General features: G+C 38.7%; 1 protein-coding gene, 1 long non-coding RNA gene and 1 other non-coding gene across 5 annotated transcripts in view; 1 reads left to right on the forward strand and 2 right to left on the reverse strand.

The window, feature by feature from the left end:
- The window catches only part of TMEM38B (transmembrane protein 38B), a 67,637-nt gene extending 65,782 nt beyond the window's left edge, over positions 1-1,855 (forward strand). For 2 of the 3 annotated variants that reach the window (XM_055579224.1, XM_055579227.1), the window contains one exon: positions 1,114-1,855. In XM_055579224.1, coding sequence (XP_055435199.1) covers positions 1,114-1,329 — 216 coding nt within the window. In that variant the 3' untranslated portion in view covers positions 1,330-1,855. The remainder of the gene's footprint in view (positions 1-1,113) is intronic. The other variant, XM_055579228.1, reaches the window with a different exon arrangement.
- A 12,197-nt stretch (positions 1,856-14,052) lies between these two features.
- LOC129650594 (uncharacterized) lies at positions 14,053-22,593 on the reverse strand. Its single transcript, XR_008713848.1, has 3 exons — positions 22,464-22,593; positions 16,207-16,296; positions 14,053-14,233 (listed from the first exon to the last, which is right to left on the reverse strand). It is a non-coding gene; the product is annotated as an uncharacterized LOC129650594 (long non-coding RNA).
- On the reverse strand, positions 17,738-17,842 carry LOC129651893 (U6 spliceosomal RNA). The gene has a single exon (XR_008714395.1). It is a non-coding gene; the product is annotated as a U6 spliceosomal RNA (small nuclear RNA).
- Positions 22,594-26,939: the final 4,346 nt, after the last annotated feature.

A 26,939-nucleotide genomic window follows, 5' to 3' on the forward strand; every position in this document is an offset into this window, starting at 1 on the left:
GAATCACAAAGAAAAAGAAAATCTTAACAGACCAATTACTAGTAAGGAGATTGTATCAGAAATCAGAAATCTCCCAACAAAAGTCCAGGACCAGAGAGTTTTTCTGGCGAATTCTACCAGACATTAAAAGAATTAATACCAATCTTTCTCAAACTCTTCCAAAAATAAAAAAATGGTGGAATGCATCCAAACTCATTTTACAAGGTCAACATTACCCTGAAACCAAAATCAGACAAAGATGCTGCAAGAAAAGAAAATTACAGGGCAATATCCCTGATGAGCATAGATGCAGAAACCAACAAAATATTAGCAGACCAGGTTCAACAATACATTAAAGAAATTATACACTGTGATCAAGTGGGATTAATTCCAGGGATGCAAGAATGGTTCATCATCTGCAAATGAATTGATATATCACATTAACAAAATGAAGGATAAAAATCATATAATTATCTCAATAGAGGCAGTAAAAGCATTTGACAGAATTCAACGTCCACTTACAATAAAAAACTGGGTATAGAGGGAATGTACCTCAACATAATAGAGGTTATATATGGCAAGCCCACAGCTAACATCATAAGTGGGCATTATGCCAGGTAAAAAAATGAGACAAAGACAAATACACTATGATTTCATTTATATGTGGAATCTAAAAAAATCCAAGCTCATAGATACAGAGAACAGATTAGTTGTTGCCAAAAGGCAGGGGGTAGGGGTTGTGAGGCTTGGTGAAATAGGTTAAAGGGAGTCAGAAGGTCCAAACTTTGAGTTATAAACAAATAAGTCATCAAGTGTGTAATGTATAGCATGGTAACTGTTGTAATATTTGAAAGTCATTAAGAGTAGCTCTTAAAAGTTCTCATCACATAAAAAAATTGTATATGTAACTGTGCATGATGAATGTTAACTAGACTTACTGTGGTGGTGATTTCACTTTATATATAAATATTGAACCATTGTGTTGTATTCCTGAAACTCGTATATTGTTATATGTCAGTTATACTTCAATAAAAAAATGTGTTTTGACTCTTTTCCTCTTTTCACTTTCTCCTCTCAGTTTTAGGAAACAGAAAACATTTGTATTTAAATTCAAAATTGAACTTTTTTTTTCAGATAACCATGATGATTACGAAGACTGCCCTTGTGCCTTTTGCTTGTTTTGAAGATACATTGAGTCGGATGCTGTTTGGCTGGCAGCAGCAGTTTTCACCATGTGAAAAGAAAAGTGAAACAAAATCGTCTTTCAATGGTACTGGTTCATCTACCTCAAAACCTGTAGCTAATGCTTCAGATAAAGTTAAAAAGAAACATAGTAAGAAGACTGAGTAAATTCACTTGATGAGCTTGAGAAAGCAAAAAATTTTCTTTTTCTTATCTACCTGTCAGATTGTGATAAACATTTCTTGTAAATGATGTAAATAAAGATTATAAGGATTGGAGGTGACAAAAAGAAAGAACTTCTTTCTGTTTCAGGGAGACTGTCCCTTTCTGGATTGTAATTTCCTGAGTGTTATTAGTATATCATGTGAAATTGTTTTTCTAAGTTATATATAAAAGATTCTATTGTGATTTTTAAAAGTTTTATATGGATAAAAGAAGGCTGGATTTTTAAAAAATGTTAGAAAAAGTAAACCTATTGTCATTGCAAAATAACAAAAATTAAATTCTTATTGTTGAGATATTTCATAAATCTTTATTTGAATCTATTTGAGCTTTAGTTCAGCAAAATTAAACTTTTATTTCACATTACCATTATAATTCCTAGATATGAAAAAGATATGTTTAATTTTGAGTACTGGGAAGAGTAAACTTTACCTAAATCACTTTATATTATGAATGAAAATAAATTACTAGCTTATATCTCAGAAATGAACATTGTATTTTTTTCCCATATTAAATGGAAATATCTGAAATTTAATTGTTTTCTCCTAGAATTTTTCAGTGAGAATAGAATATTATTAGTCTTAATTTTAAGTGTGTTTCATGCCCTTGTTTGTACTATTTCTTTTTTCTCAAAAAAATCAGGGGCATAATTTTTAATAAGTTACTAAGTCCATGTTTTGCTTTGTAAGTTTTGAGGAGCTTATTTTTTTCTCTCTCCTTAAAACACATTTGTTTTAACTGTGGGAGAGATTCTTCGGAGCATTTCGTATATTGTTTTGTTTGTTTGTTTGTTTTTTAATTTTTTTTTACCTTACAGTATTGTATTGGTTCTGCCACACATCAACATGAATCTGCCACGGGCGTACATGAATCCGCCATGGGTGTCGTATATTCTTAAGGATTATTTAAATTAAAAAAAATTACCTCTATGTTTCCTTTCTTATGATTACTGGTCAGTTTTCTAGTAGAATGTCTCTTACTAGTGTTACGTATGTTTGTTATGTTTTAATGTACATGTGCATGTATTATTAATCTTATTTTACATTAAAACTAGTTACAGCTCTAATGAGAATTGTCCTGGGGCATTTGACAGCAACCAGCTAATTAAGAAGAAACAAACTAAAATCTTGTATGGTAGTAGTCTACTTGAGTAAAGAATGATGACTTTACATTTTGTACCTTATTGGCAAAAATAATTACAATAATATAATAATAAGTAGAAAAGTCATTAAATAATGTTAAACTTTCTTTATTTTATAGTTTAAAATTCCAGTTATAATTTTAAAAACTCTGTGACTGACATGATTTCTTCTGCTAAGACCATGAGCCTGCATAGAGTTAGTATGTATCAGGCATTTTTGGATGACATAGAAATATTCAAATCATATTCAGTTTGAAAGTCTTGGTTTTTAAAATTAAAAAAAATAATAAATATAAACACCAGCAGGTACTATACTTTTACTTGCTAAGAAAGTTTTTTTGTGAGGGGGGAGGACCTTTGATAGCTTTGGAATGATCAGAAGTTAATTTTTTAATATTCTGACAAAAGTTATTAAATATTTAAGGGTTCTGTATTATATTTGATACTTTTATAGTTAAAAACTTTTCAGAATTAAAATGTTGCTAATTACTGGCTTAGTTTTGAAGTTTGGGTTTAACTAATTGAAATGTCAGGAATCTTATTTTACACTTGTGTTAAAGATAAACTTATTGCAATAAATTATTTAGTACCGATGGAGTATTATATTATTTTTATTTTTTTTTCTATTTTTCTTGATATAGGAGTTTATAGCTCCTGTGGCCTTTTGGTTGATTTGATATATATCCAAATGTTACTGTCCACATGAGATATACAAACTTTATTAATCTTTGCAAGTATCCATAACCTTTAATTCAGGATTTTTAAGAGCTCTACTGGAGGACATGGCTTTGGCCTGAAACCTCCCACTCTTCATGCTGCCTGCAGAGACTTGACTGGATTTACACAGCAGATTGTTACATTCCTTACCCAACATATAGCATGAATGAAGCCTGTGGACCTGCTTCACACAGACAGATAGGTAGCACTGAGAAAATTAAGATCTGGTAGGTTTTCTTAAATAAGAGGAGACAAGAAACTGGCAAGAACATGGGCTGGCTTAACTCAGTGATCTCAGCCTCTAGTAAAATAAGACCAAATTAAAATCAAATTCTTGATTTATCAGATTCGTCACTCTTCCTTGCTGAGGGTGTAATGGCTGGAGAGGGACTCCACAGATAATGTGGAGTGAATGGATTTCAGGGAAATTCCAGCTTTGCTGTAGGCAGAAAGCAAAATGTGGAGAGACGAGGAGAGACTTTCCCTCTTTGGTGTATTTTTTTTTTTTTTTTGGTCTATTAAGGCGTACGTACATCATTCTGTTAAAATCTACCACAAATCACAAGTTGATTGCAAATGAGTGATACATTAGAAGTGGAATAACATGTTCAAGAATACCATCTCTCCCCCCACTGCTTTCTTGTTGTTTACATTTTACTGGTGATGAGACATAGAATAAGCAAGCAGATATGTTCTTGTGGTAATACTAAAGGTTATGAATATATATTAAGCAGGACCCAGTGACAGAAAGTGAGAGAGCTGGGGGTACTTGTTAAGTAGGAGTTAGAAAGGCCTTTCTGTTAAAATTGTGTTTTACTGGAGAGGAAGTAGGGGAATAAGTCAGGCAAACATCTGTGTTAAGTTCAAGGGTCATTCTGTTTCTTCACTTAGTTGAATTAGATTATGTATTTTCCCCCCAAATTATTGAATTTATTTTTCTTATTTAGTACAATTGCACACTTGTTTTTAACCAACATATTTCTTTGATAAGATTTTTCTTGTCTTTACAGTTTATTCTTTTTTAAGTTAAAATTCACATACAATGAAAGCATATATTTAAAGAGTTGGCAAATGCATGCAACTGGTACAGTCTAAACTCCTATCATTACCAGTGCCTCAGGAAGTTCATTTCTAGTTAAGCCCCCTCCCCACAACTGAATAGAAATAAAATCATGCAGTATATTCTCTTTGGCATAATACATCTTTCAAACAGCATAATGTTTTTGAAATTCATGCATCTTGTTGCATTTATCACTAGTTCATTCCTCTTGAATTATTTATAGCATTGTACTATATGACTATGGCACAGTTTCTTTATCATATTGATGCCCATCAAGGCTGTTTCTAGTTTGGGATGTTCTGAACAAGCTACTGTGAACATTTTTTTGTACAGATCTTTTGGGGAACATGTGTTTTTATTTTTGTTGAACAAATACCTTGGAGTAGAATTATGTTTTATTAAAAAAAGGCAACTGCTAGATGTCTTTTCCAAAGTAGTTGTTCCATTTTACACTTCACAACAACGTATGAGAGTTCCAGTTGATCTACAGTTTTACACAGGATTAGTGTTGTCAAGCATTTTAATTTTGTTCATTTCCAATGAGTGGTTTATAGTTTTTATGGTTTTAATTTTCATTCCCTTAATGATTAACATGACGTAGAGCACTTTTTTGTGTGTACTTATTGGCCATTTGTATATCTTGCTCTATAAAGTGTTTCTTTGGATGTTTTGCCCATATTTTATTGAATTTATCTTTTTATTATTAAGTTGTCCTTCATGTATCTTGGATATCCATTCTTTGTTAAGTAGGTGTTTTGTACATATTTTTGTGGGGGCTATGGAATGATGCTAAAGCTGAAACTCCAGTACTTTGGCCACCTCATGCAAAGAGTTGACTCATTGGAAAAGACTCTGATGCTGGGAGGGATTGGGGGCAGGAGGAGAAGGGGACGACAGAGGATGAGATGGCTGGATGGCATCACTGACTCGATGGATGTGAGTCTGGGTGAACTCCGGGAGTTGGTGATGGACAGGGAGGCGTGGCGTGCTGCGATTCATGGAGTCGCAAAGAGTTGGACATGGCTGAGCGACTGAACTGAACTGATTGATGGACTACCTATATAATGATGTCATTTTTATAATGATGTCATTTAATGGGCACACATTTTAAATTTCAAAAAACTAATTTCCCAGAATTCTGTTTTACAGTTATTGTTTTCTATGTCTTAAGAAACTTTTACCTACCTCTAAGTTACAAATATGGGCTTCCCAGGTGGTGCTAGTGGTAAAGATTCTGCCAGCCAATGCAGGAGATGCAAGAAATGCAGGTTCCATCCCTAGGTTGGGAAGATCCCCTGAAGTAGGAAATGGCACCCCACTCCAGTATTCTTGTCTAGAAAATTCCCTGGCAGAGGAGCCTTGTGGGCTACAGTCCATGGGACTTCAAAGAGTTGGATGCAACTGAGCACACAAGTCAAATACATTTGCCCATCTGAGGAACCCCAAATAAAGGATGCCTCGCTTTTATTCTGAAAAGCACTTAAAAGAGGAACACTTTATGCTATTATGTAATGATTCTATTATTTGGGCCTAATTTTTGGTTCTGCTTCTCAAAAATCACTGTACATGTTATATATGCAGCCACTTTGTCTGTAGGAATTTATAATGTGTAAATTCCTATAATGTATTTAAAGAATACACAAGACTTTTTGTGTTGTGCTTAGTCACTCCGTCATGTTCAAGTCTTTGTGACCCCCATGGACTGCAGCCCGTCAGGCTCCTTTGTCCATGGGGATTCTCCAGGCAAGAATACTGGAGTGGGTTGCCATGCCTTCCTCTAGGGTATCTTCCTAGCTCAGGGATCAAACCCAGGTCTCCCGCACTGCAGGCAGATTCTTTACCAACTGAGCCACCAGGGAAGCCCTAGATATTGGAGTGGGTAGCCTAGCCCTTCTTTAGGGGATCTTCCTGACCCAGAAATCAAACTGGGGTCTCCTGCATTGCAGGTGTATTCTTTACCAGCTGAGCTACCAGGGTATGTCTGTTTAGGGAGTTTGTATGTAGGCTTGTCCTTGGTTTATCACAACTTTGGTATTTACAAGAGATGGTGAATAAGAATCTGACAATAAAAATCCTCTAAGCTCAGTCTAGGTATGGGATTAGTTGGGAAGGTAGTGATCCGTATTGAAATATACAATCCAAATGCATCTAGTTTGAAAATCAGTACAGCTTTGTTTACATGGCTGTCTATTAATCCATGACAATACAAAGTTATATGGCACACTGAATTGAAGTTGAAAACTATTGTTTTTTTTTTACTACATTTAGTAAAGAGGATTAAGATTTAATTGGGATAAAAATAAGCAATTTTTATGGTGGGATTGTCGTTTGGTGTCGGGGAGAGAAGGGGAGACTCTTCTGCTGTATAAAATAACTTTAGATGTATTTTCATCCCTGTAGAATGTATTAGTAAAGAGAATAAAGTTGATAATGAATATTTTTATTTTTAGAAATATTTTGTGTAATCATATGAAGTTTGATGTAAAAATTCAGTCTATCTCAGTAAAATAGACTGTAGACTAAAACCTTTCTTGAGGATAATATGAAGTGAAAGGAATAGGCTACAGTGGCTGATAAGCAACACTGTTACATTGACATCTTAATGAGATGTGAGGAGAAGTACATAACATCTTGATTAAATTTGCAGAGGACATTTGGTATTATGAAAACCTGTGTAAGTGACAGGAAAAATTTGAAGGACTAATAGTATGGTTGGGAAATGATTCAGCTTAAAAATGTTGAAGTATACAGCTGGGAAGATTATATGAGGTCTAAACCTAAGGAAAAATGAATTTATTTTATAAAAATATGAATAACAAATTAATGAAACATTAGCTTGTTATGGTCTTCATTTTGAGCAGCTGGTATTTTGGGGGTTATATTACTGAGGAAGAGAACAGTTTGTGTTAGAGGATACATAACTGTCTTTGCCATGTCGGCTTACCTTAAAGGACTGTTTTGAAAATAAGGTATATGAAAATGTGTTTAAAACATTATTTCACAGAGAAGCATCTAGTTGATTTATGGATATAACCAGAGTTCTGCAGTTTGGAGTGCAGAATACTGTGCCGCAGTCATTTCCTATGTATAATATTTAAATACCACAGGTCAGTAAGATTTGTTCAGAAGTCTCTTCTCTTCATTACTCTGTTACTGCGTTTTATTTTACTGTTATGGTGATATAATGATATTATTATGGAGGAGCTCACTTGTTCTGTATGGCCTTCTGACTCATGCACTTAAGTAATTCTTTCATTGCTATTACTGCACTACTATGCCAATTACTGCATTCACCTTATGTCTTCATGTTCTTAGTTGAATGCAAGTCCTCAGAAGCTCACATTATACTTCTTTCTGATTGCAAGTAGGTATTATGATAAGTTTTATGGTAATTAAATTCAGTTGAATACAATCTTTTAAAATCCTTCTGTCTCCCTCTAAAGTGGGTATGTGTTCAAGACGCTTCAGGTTTGGTCCTGACTCCTTATCTTGAACAGTGTTACTCATGTTGTTCTTTGTAAAAAAGACTTGAAATCAAACTGTCCAGATTCTTTTAAGTTGCAGCCCCTGTCTGAACCGAATCTTTGGGGTTCTAGACATTTAAGTTCATAAATGTTCTAGTTTTTTATACCCAAATCAAAACTTTTTTTTTTGACATTAGCCATCCTTACCAGTGTGAGGTGGTATCTCATTGTAGTTTTGATTTGCATTTCCCAAATGATTAGTGACTTTGAGGATCTTTTCCTGAACTTACTGGCCATTTGTAAATCTTTGAAGAAATCTTTATCCAAGCCCTTTGTTCGTGCTTTAATTTGGTCGTTTCTTTCTTTTTTCCCCCCTGTCTCTGAGTTTTAGTTCTGTATATATTGGTTGTATAAATCCTTTATCAGATATATGACTTACAAATATTTTATCCTATTTTGTGGGTTACCTTTTTACTCTTAATATTTTACCTATTTTACTCTTAAATGTGGTGCACACATTTAAAAATATTTATGAAGTCCATTTTGTCTACTTTTTATTTTGTTGCCTTTGCTTTTGGTGTCATATTAAAGAAATCATTGCCAAATCCAGTGTCATGAAGATCTGTCCTATTTTTCCTTTTAAGAATTTTATAGTTTTAGGTGTTATATTTAGGCCTTTGATCCACTTTGAGTTAATATTTGCATATAGTGTTAGGAGGGTCCAATTTTTTTCTTTTGCATGTGTTCAGTTTTCCCAGCACCATTTATTAGAAAGGCTGTTCCTTCCCCATTGAACAGTCTCTATACTCTTGTCAAAAATATGACCATATATGTGTTTAATTTCTGGGGGCTCGATTCTATCTAGTTGGGTGTATATGTCTGTATATCTGCTAGTATGAACACTCTTGATTACTGTAGCTTTGTATCAGGTTTTGGGATCTTCCCTTGGAAGGAAAGTTATGACCAACCTAGATAGCATATTGAAAAGCAGAGACATTACTTTGCCAACAAAGGTCTGTCTAGTCAAGGCTATGGTTTTTCCTGTGGTCATGTATGGATGTGAGAGTTGGACTGCGAAGAAAGCTGAGCACCGAAGAATTGATGCTTTTGAACTGTGGTGTTGGAGAAGACTCTTGAGAGTCCCTTGGACTGCAAGGAGGTCCAACCAGTCCATCCTAAAGGAGATCAGTCCTGGGTGTTCTTTGGAAGGACTGATGCTAAAGCTGAAACTCCAGTACTTTGGCCACCTCCTGCGAAGAGTTGACTCATGGGAAAAGACTCTGATGCTGGGAGGGATTGGGGGCAGGAGGAGAAGGGAACGACAGAGAATGAGATGGCTGGATGGCATCACCTATCTATGGACAAGAGTTTGGGTGAACTCCAGGAGTTGGTGATGGACAGGGAGGCCTGGTGTGCTGCAATTCATGGGGTCACAAAGAGTTGGACACGACTGAGCGACTGAACTGAACTGGTGGCTCAGACAGTAAAGAATCTGCCTCCAATGCAGGAGACCTGGGTTCGATCCCTGGGTCGGGAAGATCCCCTGGTGAAGTGAATGGCAACCCACTCCAGTGTTCTTTTCTGGAAAATCCCATGGACAGAGGAGCCTGTCAGACTACAGTCCATGGGATCACAAAAGAGCAGGTTTTTGAAATGTGTAAGTATTCTAGCTTCATTCTGTTTTAAGATTGTTTTGGCTATTTGGGGTTGCTTGAGATTCCATATAAATTTTAGGATGAGTTTTTCTAAAGAAATCAAGATATTGACAGAAATTCTATTGTAGGTCATGGGCATTATTGACAAAATTTCTAATCCATGAATGTTAGATGTGTTTCCATTTATTTATGTCTTCTTTAACTTCTTTCAGCAATATTGTTATAGTTTTTATTGTGTAAGTCTCTCACCTTGGTTAAGGTAATTCCTAAAAATTTTTTTCTTTTTTGATACTATTTTAAATGGAATTGTTTTCATGATTTCCTTTTCAGATTGTTCCTTTTTTAGTGTATAGAAATGCTATTAATTTTTGTGTGTTTACTTTTTATCCTTTTTGATGAATTCATTATTTTTAACTTTTTTTTTGTGATATTTAGAGTTTTCTACATAGAGCACCATCAGCAGATAGAGACAGTTTTATTTCTTCCTTTCCATTTTGAATGCCTTTTATTTCCTTTTCTTTCCTAATTGCTTTGGTTAGGACTTCCAGTACTAAGTTTGAGAGAAGTGGCAAAAGTAAACAACTTTGTTTTTTTTCCTGATCTTTGGTGTAAAATCTTAGCCTTTCAGTATCATGCATGATGTTCTTTGTATGTTTTTCATATATGGCTTTTATTATGTTGAGGTAATTTCCTCCTATTCCTAGTTTATTCAGTGTTTTTATCATGAAAATGTGTTGAGTTTTGTCAGATGCTTTTTCTGTATTTGTTGAGGTGATCACATGGGTTTTTTTTCCCTTCATGGGATTAATGTAGTATATTACATTGATCAGTTTCATATGTTCAACCATCCTCGCATTCCAAGAATAAATCTCACTTGGTCATGGTATACGATCATTTTAGTATGTTGTTGAATTTGGTTTGGAAGTGTTTTGTTGAAGATTTTTGCATCAGTGTTCATAAGGGATATTGGTATATAGTTTTGTTTTTTCTTGTAGTATTGTTGCTTAACATTGGGATCATGGATCAATGCTGGCTATCAGGATAATGCTGGCCTCTCATAGAATGAGTTATGAAGTGTTGCCCTGTCTTTAATTTTTTGGGAAAGTGTGAAAAGGATTATTATTAGTTCTTTTATGTGTTTGATAGAATTCACCAGTAAAGTCATTAGATCTGGGGCTTTCTTTGTTGGGATTTTTTTTTTTATTACTCCGTACTAGTTACAGGTTTTCTCAGATTTTACATTTCTTTGTGATTTAGTCTTCGCAGGTTTTATGTTTCTAGGAATTTGTTCATCTAAGTTATCCAGTTTGTTGGTATACAGTTGCTTATGGTACTCTCTTACAGTCCTTTTTTATTCCTTTAGAATTCCTTTATTCCTTTTCATTTCTGATTTTGGTAATTTGAATCTTCTCTTTTTTTTTTTCTCAGTTCATCTAGCTAAAGGTTTGTTGATTTATTTTCATTACTTTTTATTATTATTTTTCTGTTCTCTATCGCTGCTACACTCTATTTTGTTTCTTCTGCTAGCTTGGGTTTAGTTTGTTCTTAAGATTTATAGTTTTTTAGGTTGTAAAGTTAGATTGTGGATTTTAAATCTTCCTTGTTTTGAATGTAATCATTTTGGGCTATAAAATTCTCCCTTTGTCTGGCTTTCACTGTGTTCTGTAAGTTCGGATGTTGTATTTTAGTTTCACTTGTCTCTAAGTATTTTCTAATTTCTCTTGTGATTTAACCTTTGGTCCATTGTTTAAGAATGTGCTGTTTAATTTCCACAAATTTGTGGATTTTCCAATTTAATCCTATTACTGATTTTTAAATTTCATTCTGTTGTGATTGGAGAAGATACTCTGCATAATATCTATTTGCCTCTCTTGTGACTTAATTTGTGACGTAAGATATACTCTATCCTGGAAAGTGTCCCATGTGCACTTGAGAAGAATGCATGTGCTCTTGTTGGGTAGAATATTCTGTATATGTCTGTTAGCTCTGGTTGGTTTATTGTGCTGTTGAAGTCCTCTATTTTCTTACCTTTTTTTTGGTTGTTCTGTTAATATTATTATGAGTATGGGGTATTGAAGTCTTCAGCTATTGTTGTAGAACTGTCTATTTCTCCCTTCAATTTTGTCAACTTTTTCTTCATGTATTTTGATGGCCTGTTATTAGCTATGTAAGTATAATGAATACAATAATGATTGTTGTATCTTCATGCTCTATTGGATCTTGCCTTAATGTATAATTATTAACGCATAATGCCCTTTGTCTCTTACAGCTGTTTTTGATTTAAAGTTATTTTGGCATGCTCTGTTTTGGTTATTATTTGCATTACATGCCTTTTTCCATCCTTTTACTTTCAGTCTTTCTGTCTTTGGGTCTAAAGTGAGTCTACTGTAGAGGGCATATGGTTGGATCATTTTTAAAATCCATTCTACCAATCTCTGTCTTTTGATTGGGGAGTTTAATCTGTTTCTACTTTATTGTTAAACAATGCTAACCATCGTCTGAATCTTTTGGAAAATTAATCTTTTTGCAATAGTAACATCATAGATCACTGATCACAGATTACCATAACAAATAAAAATGAAAAAGTTTGAAATATTGTGAGAATTACTGAAATGTGACATTGAGACACAAAGTATGAGCAGATGCTCTTGGAAAAATTCACTGACAGACTTGTACTATGCAGAGTTACCAACAAACTTCAATTAAAAAAAAAGTACAATATGTGTAAAGTGCAATAAAATGAGATATGCCTGCAATTAGTGATGTAGAAGGACTTTCTCTTGTCACTTTCTATTTGTTTCATGTATGGCATATAACTTTTTATTCATTATTTCCTGCATTACTTTCTTCTTTTGCATTTAGTTGATTTTGTGTAGTGAAATGTTTAAGTTCCTTTCCCTTTTCCTTTTATATATATTCTACAGCTATTTTCTTTTTGGATGCCATGAAAATTCCATTTAACGTTCTGAAGGTATAACATTCTTATTTGAATTTATACCATCTGAACTTCAACAACAGAAAAACTCTGCTCTTTTAATAGCTCTATTTCCACCCCTTTTGATTGTTGATGTCCTAAAATTACATCTTTATACATTATGTGCCCCCAAATATAAACTAATAATATAAATGCATCAGCTTCTTAAGTAGAAAACCAAATGTGGAGTTACAAACCATAGTTACAGTATTACTTTTGAACTAATAATTGTTTTTAAAAGATATATCAGTCTCTTACATTGTGGAAAACAAAATGTGGAGTTTTCAACCATTATTACAGTAATATCAGCTTTTATCATTGTACATCTATTTGCCTTTATTAATTCTATATTTCTTTGTATCACCTCAAGTTACTGTTGAGTATCCTTTCATTTCACATAGCAACTCACTTGAGTATTTCTTTTAGGGAAGATTTAGTGGTAACAAACTCAATTTTTGTTTATTTGAGAATGCCTTGATTTCTTGCTCACTTTTAGAGGATATTATGCTGGATGTACGGAGAAGGCAATGGCACCCCACTCCAGTAATCTTGCCTGGAAAATCCCATGGGCAGAGGAGCCTGGTAGGCTGCAGTCCCTGGGGTCGCTAAGAGTCGGACACGACTGAGCAACTTCATTTTCAGTTTTCACTTTGATGCATTGGAGAAGGAAATGGCAACCCACTCCAGTGTTCTTGCCTGAAGGATCCCAGGGATGGGGGAGCCTGGTGGGCTGCCATCTATGGGGTCGCACAGAGTCGGACACGACTGAAGTGACTTAGCAGTTATGCTGGATGTAAAATTTTTGGTCATCAAGTTTTTTTTCTTTTAACATTTAGAATATGTTGGTCTACCTCTGGCCTCCAACATTTCTGATGAGAAATCTGCTGACAGTATTATTGAGTATCCCTTATGTATGATGAATCACTTCTCTCTCGGTGCTTTCAAGGTTGTCTTTTGAAAGTTTGATTATAATGTGTCTTGGTATGAGTTTCTTTGAGTTAATCTTACTTAGAGTTCATTGAGCTTCTTGAATGTTTATGTCTTTCATCAAATTTGGAAAGTTTTCAGCCATTTTTTTCTTCAGATACTGTCTCTTCTTTCTTGCTCTCTTTTCCATTTGAGACTCCTACAATGTGGATAATGTTCTGCTAGATGGTAGTCAAGAAGGCTCTGTTCACTTTTCAGTCTTTTTTCTTTCTGTTCCTCTAATAATTTTCATTGTCCTATCTTCAGTTTTGCTGATTATTTCTTCTGCCTATCCAAATTTGTCTTTGCCTCTGTCAAGTAAATTTTAAATTTCAATTATTGTACTTTTCTGCTGCAGAATTTCTTTTTGTTTTCTGGCTTTCCATCTAGTGATATTTCCTTTTTTTTTTTTTAACACATTGTTGTCTTGGCTTCTCCACATCTTCTCTTAGTTCTTTGAGCATCTTTAAGACTTTTTAAAAGTCTTTATCTCATAAATCTGCCACCAGATTTATGAGTCTGTTTCAGTGACAGTTTCTGATTATTTATTTTGAATGAGCCACACTTTTCTGTTTCTCTTGTGAATTTTGTTGACAGCTGGACATTTGAATCTAATAATGTTGTAAATGCAAATCAGGTTCTCTCCCTTCCTAGGGTTTGGTGGTTTATAAGAAATTGTTTTTGTTTATTGTTTTGTTTTGTCTTGTGTTTGTTGCAGATTATTTTCGTGTTAGAAGTTAGCCTGAGGTATAAACATAGATCTTCTCATGTCTGTTTTCAGCCTGTGCCTTTTACTGGGCATGCACAGTCACTTTCTCATTTCTTCCATAGATACAATTGTTTTTGAATGTCCTAGCCGTATATGTCTGGATCCTAAAAGGGGGAAAAGAGAAAAATGAAGAGAGGAAAAAGGGCACTGGCCCTGCATATCCCCTAGACGTTATTTAATTCGGGGGGAAGGGGTGAAACAAAAATGGCTGCCTACTTTGCACCTTTGTGATCAAAAACATCAATCAGCAAGCAAAACATCGATTCCTGGTATTTGGAAGACAGTCTTTTTTGCCAGCCCTGGCTCCTGCAACTTGTGTGCAGGTTGTTCCTGGAACACATGTATGAATGCCTGAGAGGGCTAGGGTGGGGAAATGACTAGCTACTATTATGCTAAGAGTAGAAACTGACTAAAAAGAAACAATCTGTGAATTATTGGAGTCCCAGAAGAAGAAGAGAGGTAGATGAAGAAAGAAAGTTTATTTAAAGAAATAATGGCAGAGAATGTCCCAAATCTGGAAACAGTTTGGATATTCAAATTCATGAAGCTTGTAGGTCACCAAACAATCTCAACTTAAAGTGATATTCTCCAAGGCACATTGTGTTATAAGAAAGCTGTCAAAAATTAAAGACAAAAAGAGAATCTTAAAAGCATCAAGAGGGAAGAAAGTTGTACTTATAAGGGAACTCCTATAGGTCTACTGGGAGATTTCTCAGCAGAAACTTTGCAGTCTATGTGAGAGTAGTATGATATATTCAAAGTGAAATATATACAACTGAAAGCAAATCTATGCAACTGAAAGGAAAAAACTGCCAGCCAATAATATCTGACTGGCAAACTTGTATCTCAAAAATTAAGGCAATATAAGTACTTTCCCAGACAGACAGAAGCTGAAGGGAGTGGCTCACCAGTGACCTGCCTTGTAAGAGATGCTGAAAGAACTTACTGAAGCCAAAATGAAAAGATGCTAATTAATAACATGAAAATGTGAAAAGATGTTAATTAGTAGTGTGAAAATATACATGAAAAGGTAAGTATGTAGTCAAAATCAGAATACTCTAATACTGTAATATAGTGATGTGTTAACCATTTAACTCTAGTATAAATGTTAAGAACAAAACTATTAAAAATAATAATTTATGAATACATAATATAAAAAGGTAAATTGTGATATTGAAAACATGAAAGGGAAAGTAAGAGAGTAGTTTTGTATATCAGTTCAGTTCAGTCATTCAGTCGTGTCCAACTCTTTGCGACCCCATGAGTTTTGTATATAATCGAAGATAAATCATTATCAGTGTAAAATAGACTGGTGTATCTATAAAATATGTAAGCCTCATAGTAACCACAAAGCAGAACCTACAGTAGATAAACTAACAGTAAAGATTAGAGAATCAAAGCATATCAAAATGAAGAATTATCAGTTCACAAAGGAAAGCAGCAAGAGAAGAGGAAAGGAATAAGGGAACTAAAAAGCATCCAGAAAACAATAAGATGTCATTAGTAAGTCCTTACTTTATTAGTAAGTCATCAAAAAATAACTTGTAAGTGGATTAAATTATCCAATGGAAAGTCATAGAGTGGCTAGATGAGTAAGAAAATAAGACCGAACTATGTGCTGTACATAAAAGATTCACTTAAGCTTTAAGGATACACATATGCTGAAAGTGGAAACATAGAAAAAGATATTTCATGTAAGTAGAACTCAAGAGACCAGGGATAACTATATTTACATCAGACAAAATAGACTGTAGGTCAAAAACAGTAACAAGAGACAAGGTCAATAACTAATGATAAAAGGATCAATTCATTAAGAGGATATTCAATTCATTAAGAGGATATAACATATTTATATGCACCCCACATGAGAGCACTTAAGTATATGAAGCAAATACAGATCTGAAGGGAGTAAGAAATACTATAAGAATAGTAGGGACTTCAGTCCTCTATTTTTAACAATGCATAGATCGTATAGACAGTAAATCAATAAGAAAACAGTGGGTTTGGACAACATTATAGACGAAATGGGCCTAATAGACAAATACAGAATATTCCATTGAACAGCAGCAGAACTTACTTCTCAAAGGCATATGGAACATTCTCCATCATAGTCCATACGTTAGGCCACAAAACAATTTCAGCAAATTTAAGAAGACATAAAACCTCACTGAAAGAAATGAAAGGAGACCTAAATAAATGGAAAGATAACCCATGTTCGTGCATTAGAAGACTTCAACATTGTTAAGATGACAGTATGTCCCAAAGCACTCTACAGACCCAAATGCAATCCCTATAAAAATTCCAATAGTCTTTTTTTTGTTTTGTTTTCAAAAAATGGAAAGGCCAATCCTCAATTTATATTGAGGTTATATATGTGTTCAACAACATGGACTTCTCTCCACAGCCATCCTGGCTGTAGCTGCTGCTGAGTGCCCAATCTGCCAGCCATAGAGAACAGTACTAAGCCTACATCATGGCACCAGTTTGATTGCATTGGACTGCTTCCATCATGGAAGGGGCAGCACTTTGCTCTTACTGGAACAGACACTTTGGACATGGATTTGATTTCCCTGAATGCAGTGCTTCTACCAAAACAGAATGCCTTACGTACACCATAGTATTCCACATAGTATTTCTTCTGATCAAGGAATTCCCTTCATGGGAAATAAAGTGCAACAATTGGCCCATGGTCATGATAACTCACTGGTCTTAACTGTGTTCCACGTGCTTCTCCCTTGTGTCTCATCTGTGCACTCTTCTGGTTCAGGTTCGAAGCCTCTCAAACATGGCCAGAAGAGTATATTTCAGATACGGATCCAGGACACAGCTAACAGTGTTTATAACCTGGGTTAACAGAAGTTCCATCTGGTTTCAGAAGTTCCTGATTACCCTAAAGAAGGCAATTTCCACATCTTCTATCACAACAACAAACGACTCTAGAAAAGCAAAGGAAGTGAGTAATATGTTGATTGGAATTCTTCTGGATCCTGTCATCTCTTCACAGAGTGACAACTAAAGTTACAGGCTTGCATTCCCTCACTGAGGGATACCAGGCAAGCCACTCCCGGATGAGCAGATTGAGAGAAACAGGCTCAGGGCTGTGCGTGTGTATGCATCCTCATCTCCTTGCCTTAAATCCAGCTTCTTCACTGAGTTCATAGACTGCCATGCTTATTTAGATGGGATTGGCAGATAAGCTGGGATCTCAGCCATGCATGCATGGTAAGAGAAGCCAGCAAGTGGAGACTGAGTGCAGGGCCAGAGAGGTTAACTCATCAAGGAGGAGGGTCCTCGTGGATGATTCTCTAAAGGGTATTTAGTGAATTGGGAGTTGATCCACTTGTGTTAGTTGGTTATGCCAACTGCAGTAACCAAAGTTTCCAGAATATATAATGGCTCAAATACATTCAAGTTGATTTTTAGTTCCAAGAAGAGTTCAAGACATTTCAAGTTGGTGGAGAACAATGCTTTGCACAGGCATTCAGAGAGCCAGGCTGATAAGCTTTGCAGTTAAAAAAAAAATGTAGTATAGTTGATTTACAATATTGTGTTTTAGGAGCAAAGTGATTCAGTTATTTTTTTTTCCCCTCAGATTATATTCCATTATAGATTAAGTGAAAGGTGTCACGAATTTGGGTGCCATCCTTCTGCAGGGGCCATGCTCATCTCTGTATCAGTCCAGTTTTTAGTTTATGTACTGCTAAAGTGAGCACAACTTTGCCATTTTCAATAAATGACTTTCAGGGTTGCCCTGGAAGGGGAAAGAGGCACATACAAAGTTTTTATGAGCTAAACTTGAAATACCATGACTCACCTCCCTTTGGTAAAACTGAATGATACAGCCACATCTAACTGAAAGAGACTGGACTATGAGCCCAAGAAGAGGAGATGAATTTGGTGAGAACTAGCAGCCTTGGACTGGAGAAGGCAATGGCACCCCACTCCAGTACTCTTGCCTGGAAAATCCTATGGGCGGAGGAGCCTGGTAGGCTGCAGTTCATGGGGTCGCGAAGAGTCGGGCATGACTGAGCGACTTCATTTTCACTTTTCACTTTCATGCATTGGAGAAGGAAATGGCAACCCACTCCAGTGTTCTTGCCTGGAGAATCCCAGGGATGGGGGAGCCTGGTGGGCTGCCATCTATGGGGTCGCACAGAGTCGGACATGACTGAAGCGACTTAGCAGCAGCCTTGGACACAGCTGTGTCCAGCGGGCAGTGTTGTGGTGTCTGGAGCAAGGCAGCAGGAGCTAAAGCCAAGATTTTGCTGGAATTCAGACAGGAGGCAGCATTCTGTTAGTGCTGTTCTGCCCAGTCTGAAGTAAGATGTTAGCCAGCGGCAGGTGTGGAGATAATTTTGGTGGTGGGACTGTTATGGATACTAGTGCCTAGGCCCTGGAAAACGGGGTGGGAGGGCTCCTGGAATCAAGTAGAGTGAGACTTTCAGACCTGAGCCTCAGGGACTGAGAGTCAAGTCCAGGTTCGTGCTGATACTGAAATCCAGTAATATGGACAGAGATTTGGGAGAAGGCTTACATATGAAGGCTTACCTTGGGAATTCTTCGCCTATGACAAGAAACTTAATCCCAGGAACCCTGCTGGTGAACCTCAGACTGTCGGTCAGGCTTGGTTCTGGGACAGTTTGGGGAGGGTCCTCCTCCTGAAATTTTCTTTAGTGCTGTCTTTTCCAGAAGGGCACTCACATACACCCTTTAAAGGGTTTGATGTCCTCACAAGAGGGGTGTCCTGGTCTACATGGCTTCCTCAAACAGCCATGCTCATAATCCCCAGCTTTTAGGAATTTACATTAAAATAACCCTGGGATACAGGTCACAATTTTTTCTTGGGGGGGGGGTGGGCTGAGTTTTTGTTGCTGTACATATCTAGTTGGGGTGAGCAGGGGCTACTCTCTCATTGTGGTGCCTGGGCTCTAGAGTATGTGGGCTTCAGCAGTTGTGGCGCATGGGATTGGTTGCCCCATAGAATGCGGAATCTCCCCTGAGCAGGGATCAAACCCGTGTCCCTTGCACTGGCAGGTGGACTCAACCACTGGACCACCAGGGAAGTCCTAGGTCACAAATTTCTGATGTATAGTCTCATAGGGCACATTCTGTCTTACAGTTTAGGCATGTAACCTAGTGGCTAAATAACTACTAAATTCTGAATAACCAGTAGAGCTGCATATAGAGAGCTGGGACTTGAATTGCTTGCTTTGTTTGCTTTCCTCTTTGGAGGTGGCCAAAAAAAATCTTAACAATGGCTTAGGGCTTTCTGAACATTGTCTTTTAAGGATGATACTGCATGTACTGTCTAGAGATGTTGTTGGAACAGATGTTGTGAGAGGTTCTTACACTCTTAATATGCTGAGAATGCCCATATATCCCCCAAGCGTCATCACAGAAAATCCTCAAACACAATCATAGCACTACAGGGCGTTGCCTTCCACTTGACCCTTCCATTTTCTTGATTGTTCAATGCACAAGGGTTATTAAGAAGCTGAAAGGTGATTGTTACACTGCATCATGTCTGCCAGCTATGTGCTGGCAGATTTTTGCAAACAGATTCAGGAAACCACTGTAGGTTAATGACATAATAGGATGTGGAAAAATTCTGGTCTTGTTCTATAAAATAGCTAACCTAGCTATTTTATAGAACAAAATATGGGATGCTAAAGAATGTGGTAAACTATAGTATTGGAGCATAGACTCTAGTAAATCTGCCATTTAATAACAACTTGACCTTGGGTTGATTTTAACTGTTATCAGAATGGTAAAGAATCCTCCTGCAATGCAGGCGACCCTGGTTCGATTCCTGGGTCAGGAAGATCCCCTGGAGAAGGGATAGGCTACCCACTCCAGTATTCTTGGGCTTCTCTGGTGGCTTAGCTGGTAAAGAATACACCTGCAGTATGGGAGACCTGGATTCAATCCCTGGGTTGGAAAGATTCCCTGGAGAAGGGAAAGGCTACCCACTCCAGTTTTCTGGCCTGGAGAATTCCATCGACTGTATAGTCCATGGGGTCGCATAGAGAGTGACTTTCACTTACTCTTATCCTCACCTGAGACATGGGAATTGTAATGGTATTCACTTCCATGGGACTAAATGAGACAGTGTATGAAAAATGTTTAGCATGATGCCTGGCATGTGGCTGACCTTCAAAAAGAAAAAAACACGGTACCTATTATTATCAGCTAACACTTTTAAAAACCCCGTCATTTGAGAAAAAAATGGGAGATTAAGCACCACTAAATACAAACACTTGTTCTTAAGGGTTATAATTGAATCCTTGAAATTCTGGTGGTAAAAATGAACATTTTTGATCATCTCCACCCACCCAGAGACAATCTCAGATCAAGCAGAGTAAACAGCCCATACAAAAGTCTAGAGTAGAGGTTCTTGCATGACATCCAGGTCAGGTGCATCAACATCACAGGGAATTTGCTAGAAATATAATTCTTGTGGAGGGAACCCTAGACTTTCTAAATCTAAAATTCTGGGATGGGGCCCAGAAATATGTGTTTTAACATGCCCTCTCAGGGATTGGTAGCTCAGGTTTGTGGACCCAGGTGTAGAACCTCCAGAGATAGATTTGTTGATAAAATGCAGCTGACGGTGCTTGCAGAGAACTTCTGTGAGTTCATGAGGTCAGATTTCATTCGTGGCTGCCTTTTGTGGTCCCCGCCCAAGTCCCTTATGCCCCCTGCCCCGCCTCCTCCCTGTGACATCTTGGTTAATAGTCCCACCATCCACCCAGCTGCCCAATCTTCTAGATTCTTTTACTCTCTCACTTTTCATCCCACCAGGCACTAGGAACCTGTTGATTTCCCATCCTGAACACTTACTGTCTGCCCCTCTCTCCCACTACCTCTTATTGGGTGTAGGAGAAGAGTGCCATATTTTTGATGTTTCTGATCTTTGCTCTTTAGTTTCCCCACTCTCCTCCACACTGCTACAGAGCGACTTTATAAAACATGGATGGACCGGTTGCTCCAAGGCTTAAAATCTTCAAGTGCTGCAAACACATCCTTTCTGTGATACTCCAGGCTCTTCACTTCTTGCCACGGACTCCGTTTCTAGCCTCCTCCTCTTCCTACCCCTCTCATACTGTATACTCCTGCCACTCTGTCTTCTGTTCTGTCAGTTTCAAGCTCTTTCATACCCTCTTGCTCTGCATATCATCTTGTCCGCTGCTTTGCATGTTCTTATTATCTGCTTACTGAGGTTCTAGTTAACAGCTCAGTTCCCACATCGCCAACACTGGAAACCATCCTTAACTCTTCTGTGCAGATCTGGAATCTTTCTTTTTGGTTCTCCAGCTAGATTCCATTTTAAAAGACATTCACCATTCATCCTGATGGTTTTCCTGCTAGACTGTGAGCTGCTTCAGGGCCAGAGAATTTATTGTCTTACTCATTTCCTCACTCCGGCTCTCCGCACTGTGCTTAGCACTTATTAAGTAGCTGCTTAATAACTATTTGCCGAAGAATTAAGGAATGAGAGTAAGTATGTAGTTACAAGAGGATTTTCCTTTTAAGGAACAAAACCTCAGCTGCCCAGGCATAGAATACTGCCTTTGAGAGAGTATTTATGTTCTGGATCACGGCAGCCGTGGAAGAGGAATACGCCTCTCAGGGGAAGCCATGGGGGAGTCTGGGCAGGTGAAATGTAATTATCCAAGCTGGCCCTGGGCCAAGGCTACTCAGCGCTGCAGCGAGGCCAGGGCTCAACACAAATGGGTACGACCTTCATCTCACATCTCTTCTGAAGAGCTGCTCCTCCGGCAGCCCCGAGCCCCCTAACAGCTTGCCAGGGCCTGGGGTCAGTCTCACTCACAGGGAAGGGGCACCCGAGCCCCGTGACCCCGCTGAGCTGGCTGCTTGCCTCTCGGCTGCCTTTGGTCTAAGCACACAGCCTGGTGTGGAAACGGAAGCTGGCCTGTGATCTCTCGTTCATCCCTTTCGGCCGCACTGCTCAATTCCTTCCCGCTGAAGTTAGACTGCGCACTTGCCTTTGAGGACACAAGACCCTAGCACATAACAATAACTTGACCTCAAGTTACTGGCAGCTGATTTCCTCACTGTGTGTGCGTGTGTGTTTATTTCTAAAAACAATAAATTCCCCTACCCAAATCACCAGGCGATACGTGTACAAATGCACAAAACTGAAAAGCCTTTTTTTTGCAGATGACCTTAACTCTTTTATGGAAGAAAGTGCAGGTTAAACAAAAAGTGACTGAGCTAGGATTTAAACTCAGGAAATCAGACTCCATGGTTCGAGCTCTGAGACCCCCCCCCCTCCCCCGACTCGGTGGCAGGTTGACCTCTCAGAAGAGCTACCTGGTCCACGTGTGCTGTCTCTCAGTAAGTCTGACTCTTTGCAGCCCCGTGAACTGTAGCGGGCCAGGCTCCTCTGTCCAACTCCAGGCAAGACTACTGGAGTGGGTTGCCATTTCCTCTTCCAGAGGATCTTCCTGACCCAGGGATCCAACCTGCGTCTCTTGCATCTCCTACGTTTACAGGAGGATTCTTTACTGCTGTGCCTCCCGGGCTACACCTGAAACTAATGTAATATCCTTAAATCAACTATATCTCACTTTAAAAAAAGATTTACTTGGGAGGGTTGGGATAACAGAAGCTGACAAGCAGGGCCAGGACTCCTGGGCCCTTGTTTTTTCATATCACTAAAACCATAGAGCCTTGGCACTTGCACAAATAAATGACCTTGGAGACAGCCACAGGAGGCAGACAGAGGGATGCAGAGTGAAGAGCAAGGCACGTCCTTTATACAAAGCAATCTTGCGTTCAGGCTGTACTGTGCCTCTCAGCCATTCTCCAGACAAGATTTTATGCCCAGAGCAGAGACTTTCCCCTAAACAGCAATATTCCTGTATGTTCTACTTTTCATTTCCTTGATTCTCCCTCCAAAGGTCTCCAAGCAATTTACAAACTGTAGGTTGTGTTTGCAATTCAGAGCCTTAAAGTTTATCTGTCTTTCTCTCCCCTCTCACTTTTTCTTTGTCTTTTATGATTGTGATTGAAAAAGAGGAAGAGTTGGGAGACCAAAGCTCATGAATGTATATGAAGCCATTATATCTGCCGGGTGAGATGCGTGCACAGGCACTGTTTTTTAAATGGTTGTCTCCACATCGCCAGAACTGCTTTAGATCTTTTCCCTCCAATTGCACAAATTCATTATTTACTCTTTTACTGCATCTATTTATAAGTCCACATGGACCCTCTGGGAGGCCCAGTTCGAGCCTCAGAGCTCCCGTAATGAAGCCTAGCTCACTCTCCTTTGATATATCTCCCTGCTACTGCTGTTTGGGGGATAGAGAGTGTGCCCACCTGGTTTTTGGAAGGTCATCCTGACTGAGGACAAAGGATTTTAAATTGTGCTCTGTGGAATCCTGGAATCCTGAGTAGGCTGCCTAGAGTTCTAGGAAATAACAATAATAAAATCAGCCATGGACATTCTTTTATTTTTCAAGGCACTATGATTTTATTTTGGTTGTTAAACTTTTTCTGGGGTTAAAATAAATATGTAGCACAAGCCAACTGGACTCCCTGCAGTTTGTTGTCAGAGTTACCATAGGCGTGGACCGAGCAGGTACTGAGGACGTTCTCTGGTTCTGACTTGTCCCAGAGAGAGGTTTTTTTTTTTTTCTCTCTGCACTGGCTGGGTCTTTGTTGCTGTGTGCAGGCTTTCTCTAGTTGCTGTGAGCAGGTGCTGGTCTCTAGTTGTGGTGCGTGGGCTTCTTACTGCAGTAGCCTCTTGTGTTGTGGAGCATGCGCTCTAGGTGCCTGTGACGCATGAACTTAGTTGCCCCTTGGCACGTGGGATCTTCCTGGACCAGGGATCAGGCCCGTGTCTCCCAGGGAAGTCCCCAAATTGAGATTTGTCATTTGACTAGGATGTCAGCCCCTAGAATACCTGGCAATAATAGTAGGCACTCAATAAATATTTGTGGGATGAATAGATGAATTTTCTGACCACCCTATGTCCTCTGACGGCCCTACCTGCAGCTTCATTCTGCTTCGGACCTTGTGTCTATTTTGACCAAGGGCAGCTTTGCTCACATGCTTAGAGTCAAGGTCTTCAGGCCTGATTGGGACCAAGAGACCCCATCGCGACTCCCCCGGTCTCCTTTCCCGCACGAGATTTGCTCTCAAGGGAATTCCTGAGTGCTTGGCTCACCGTTGGTCCCAGCTCTTCCCTCTCCATTCTGGTGATGGCTCAGGTGGTAATTCTGGTCCCTGTTCTTTAGTTCCTCTGATTCAAGGACAGAAGCTCTGAGGTTCTGTCACTCTTGGGTTTTTCTCCAAATAAGTGCCTATTCTCTTAACTCGAGAGTCTTGGCCACCAACTGAGATAACCAGGTCTCTGGAATTGAGAACTTTGTGGCCTGGCTGTTTCCTGGAATATGCTTCTCTAGGTAGCCAGACTTCCCAAACAGAGAGCTGAGCACCTGAGTTTGCAGACAGGACTGCCAGGGCTTGACTCAGTTTCTCTTCTAGCCAGTTGCTCCAGTCCCTCAGCCTCCAAACTCTCCAGAAAAAACAGACTAGAGGGGAGGGAAGTCTCTAACTTCTGCCCCACTGCTCATATGTAAGTTAATGACAAGTGCCTCAACTAACACGTATGTGACTCCTTGGGAACATTTTGGAGTTCCTGGCCTGTTTGCTCTCTGAGGTTGCATTTTTAAGAAATGGACAAATTTATTACCCCCAAATTTCTTTATTACAGTTACCTTGGGAAGAGCACACAGAGTGAGAGAACCTTGCTCCTTAGAGGACTCGACCCACTTCCCTCAGTAGGGAGCCATCCTAGTGTGGCTCTGAGGCGGGAGGAGCAGAAGCCCTGCTGGGCATTTAGGTGGAATGGTTCCACGAGGAAGGAGAATAAAGACCTCACATGGACAGGGTATCTGGGGAGGGTTCAGAGAGAGACATGAAGATGTTAGAGGAAGCAGCTCTGGAATCTAAGAATTAGGGTAGAAGGGAAAATTTTTAAGACATCTTGCTTGGATTACGATTGCAATCTTCTTCAGAGTTTTTAAAGACCACAACAAAAGGTTCAAACTATTTTGGCTGCTAGATTAGCTTACTTGAATGAGATACCACGCTGTAGTCGAAAAACTTGAGAACCAGGGATTTCAAATGTTGAGTGCCAAGCTACTGTGGATATAGCAATGGATGAAACAGACCCAAAATGCCTCCTCGTGGAACTTCCTGGAAGAGATAGACAGTACATACAGTACATAAATTATGTCATCTATTGTAAAGGTGGAGAAGCTGTAGGGTATTCCATGTTGAAAATTTTAAATATGGTGAGCCAGGCAGGTATTTGGGGGCAGAGTCCCAGAAGAGTTAGAGTTAGGGCATATTTGCAGGACACCAAGGAAGTCAGTGTGGCTGGAGTGGAGTGATGGAGGTGAAGCATGGTACAGGGGATTTCCTTGATCATACAGGAGTTTGCAAATGCCTTTAACTCTCTCAGGAGAGCTCTGAGTAGAGCAGAGAGCTCTGATAAATATTATGTCTAAAGTTTTAAAAGGAGGAAAAATGGACAAGGAGGCAGATATAAGGAGAACAGTTAAGAATTACTAGAAAAATTCAGATGATAGAGATGTTGGCAGTGAATATAGTGAGAAGTGTGTGCATTTGTTAGCATTGCACATCCACTTGTTTATTAACTTAACACATCATTTAATAAATGAATTAGTAAGTATTTATTGAATACCAACAGAGATTACATCTGAAATGGAAGACAAATAATTATCATAAGCTCATCTAACTCCAGAGTTCTAGGAATCAGAGAAGACAGCAATGCTCCTTCCTGTCATAGACAATATTTAGAAGCATAAAAAAGTATTTGGCAGGTGACATTCCTGTTTTGGGTAGAGAGGACAGAGCAAAGGCAGAAGCCCAGAGCATGGAGAATGCTGAGGAATACAGTGTTGGAGCCTCGTGGTGGTTATGCACCAAAGGCAGGTGGAAGACAACAGAGAAGGGTGCGGTGATGAGAAAGCTGCTGGGCTGGGGTTGGTGGTGGGACTCCCCTTGGCAATAGCAGTCAAAGGGCACCAACTTCTCTTAGTCTCACCTGTCCCGGGAAAAAGAGACAGCTAGAGTGCCTGCAGCCAAGTGGGGTGCTAAGGCTGAGGGTCAGGGCCAAAAGAGCCCTCAGAGATCCCCCAGCCACATCTTCTCACTATCCAGAGGATGTGTGGAAGCTCAGAGAGGGGAGGAAGTCTCCAAGTTCACCAGTTAGAAAGTGGCAAAGCTGTGCTTTTAAGCCTGGACAGAGCTCTCTCCTATTTCACTTGAATATGTCAGAAGGTTTCTTCAATCTCCTCTCCTGTGCTCAGTGGAATATGACCCTTTCTCTTTGGCATTTATTGCTCAGGATCCATCTCTGCTGATGAGCTGGTTTCTGTCACAGACTTCACCTCAAAGTCACACTGGCCTTGGGCTCTTCCTCAGGAATTTTGACCTGTGGCCCTTTGTGCACCTCTGGCCATCTGCCTGGATTCGTGACTTGCTGTCTTGCTTGTGTGACTGCTCCTACCTGGTGACCCGTCTAAGGCTATGCCCAGCTAGATTCTCTACTAATCTCCCATACAACACACTCTATCAAAGCTTCACTTCTGTCCCACCCCAAACTCTAAACCCAGCTTGTGAGGGCTCCAATGTCTGGATACATTCTTTCCATTTGTTCTTCTTTTCCTTTTCTGCTTTTAATTCTCCTTTTCCTTTTAAGAGGTATCCTCTCCCTCTTACATTCCCTCTCGTTGATTATCCCACTATTTATAA

The sequence above is a fragment of the Bubalus kerabau genome, chromosome 4 (assembly GCF_029407905.1).
Source record: "Bubalus kerabau isolate K-KA32 ecotype Philippines breed swamp buffalo chromosome 4, PCC_UOA_SB_1v2, whole genome shotgun sequence".
In the NCBI taxonomy this organism is placed as follows: Eukaryota; Metazoa; Chordata; class Mammalia; order Artiodactyla; family Bovidae; genus Bubalus; species Bubalus kerabau.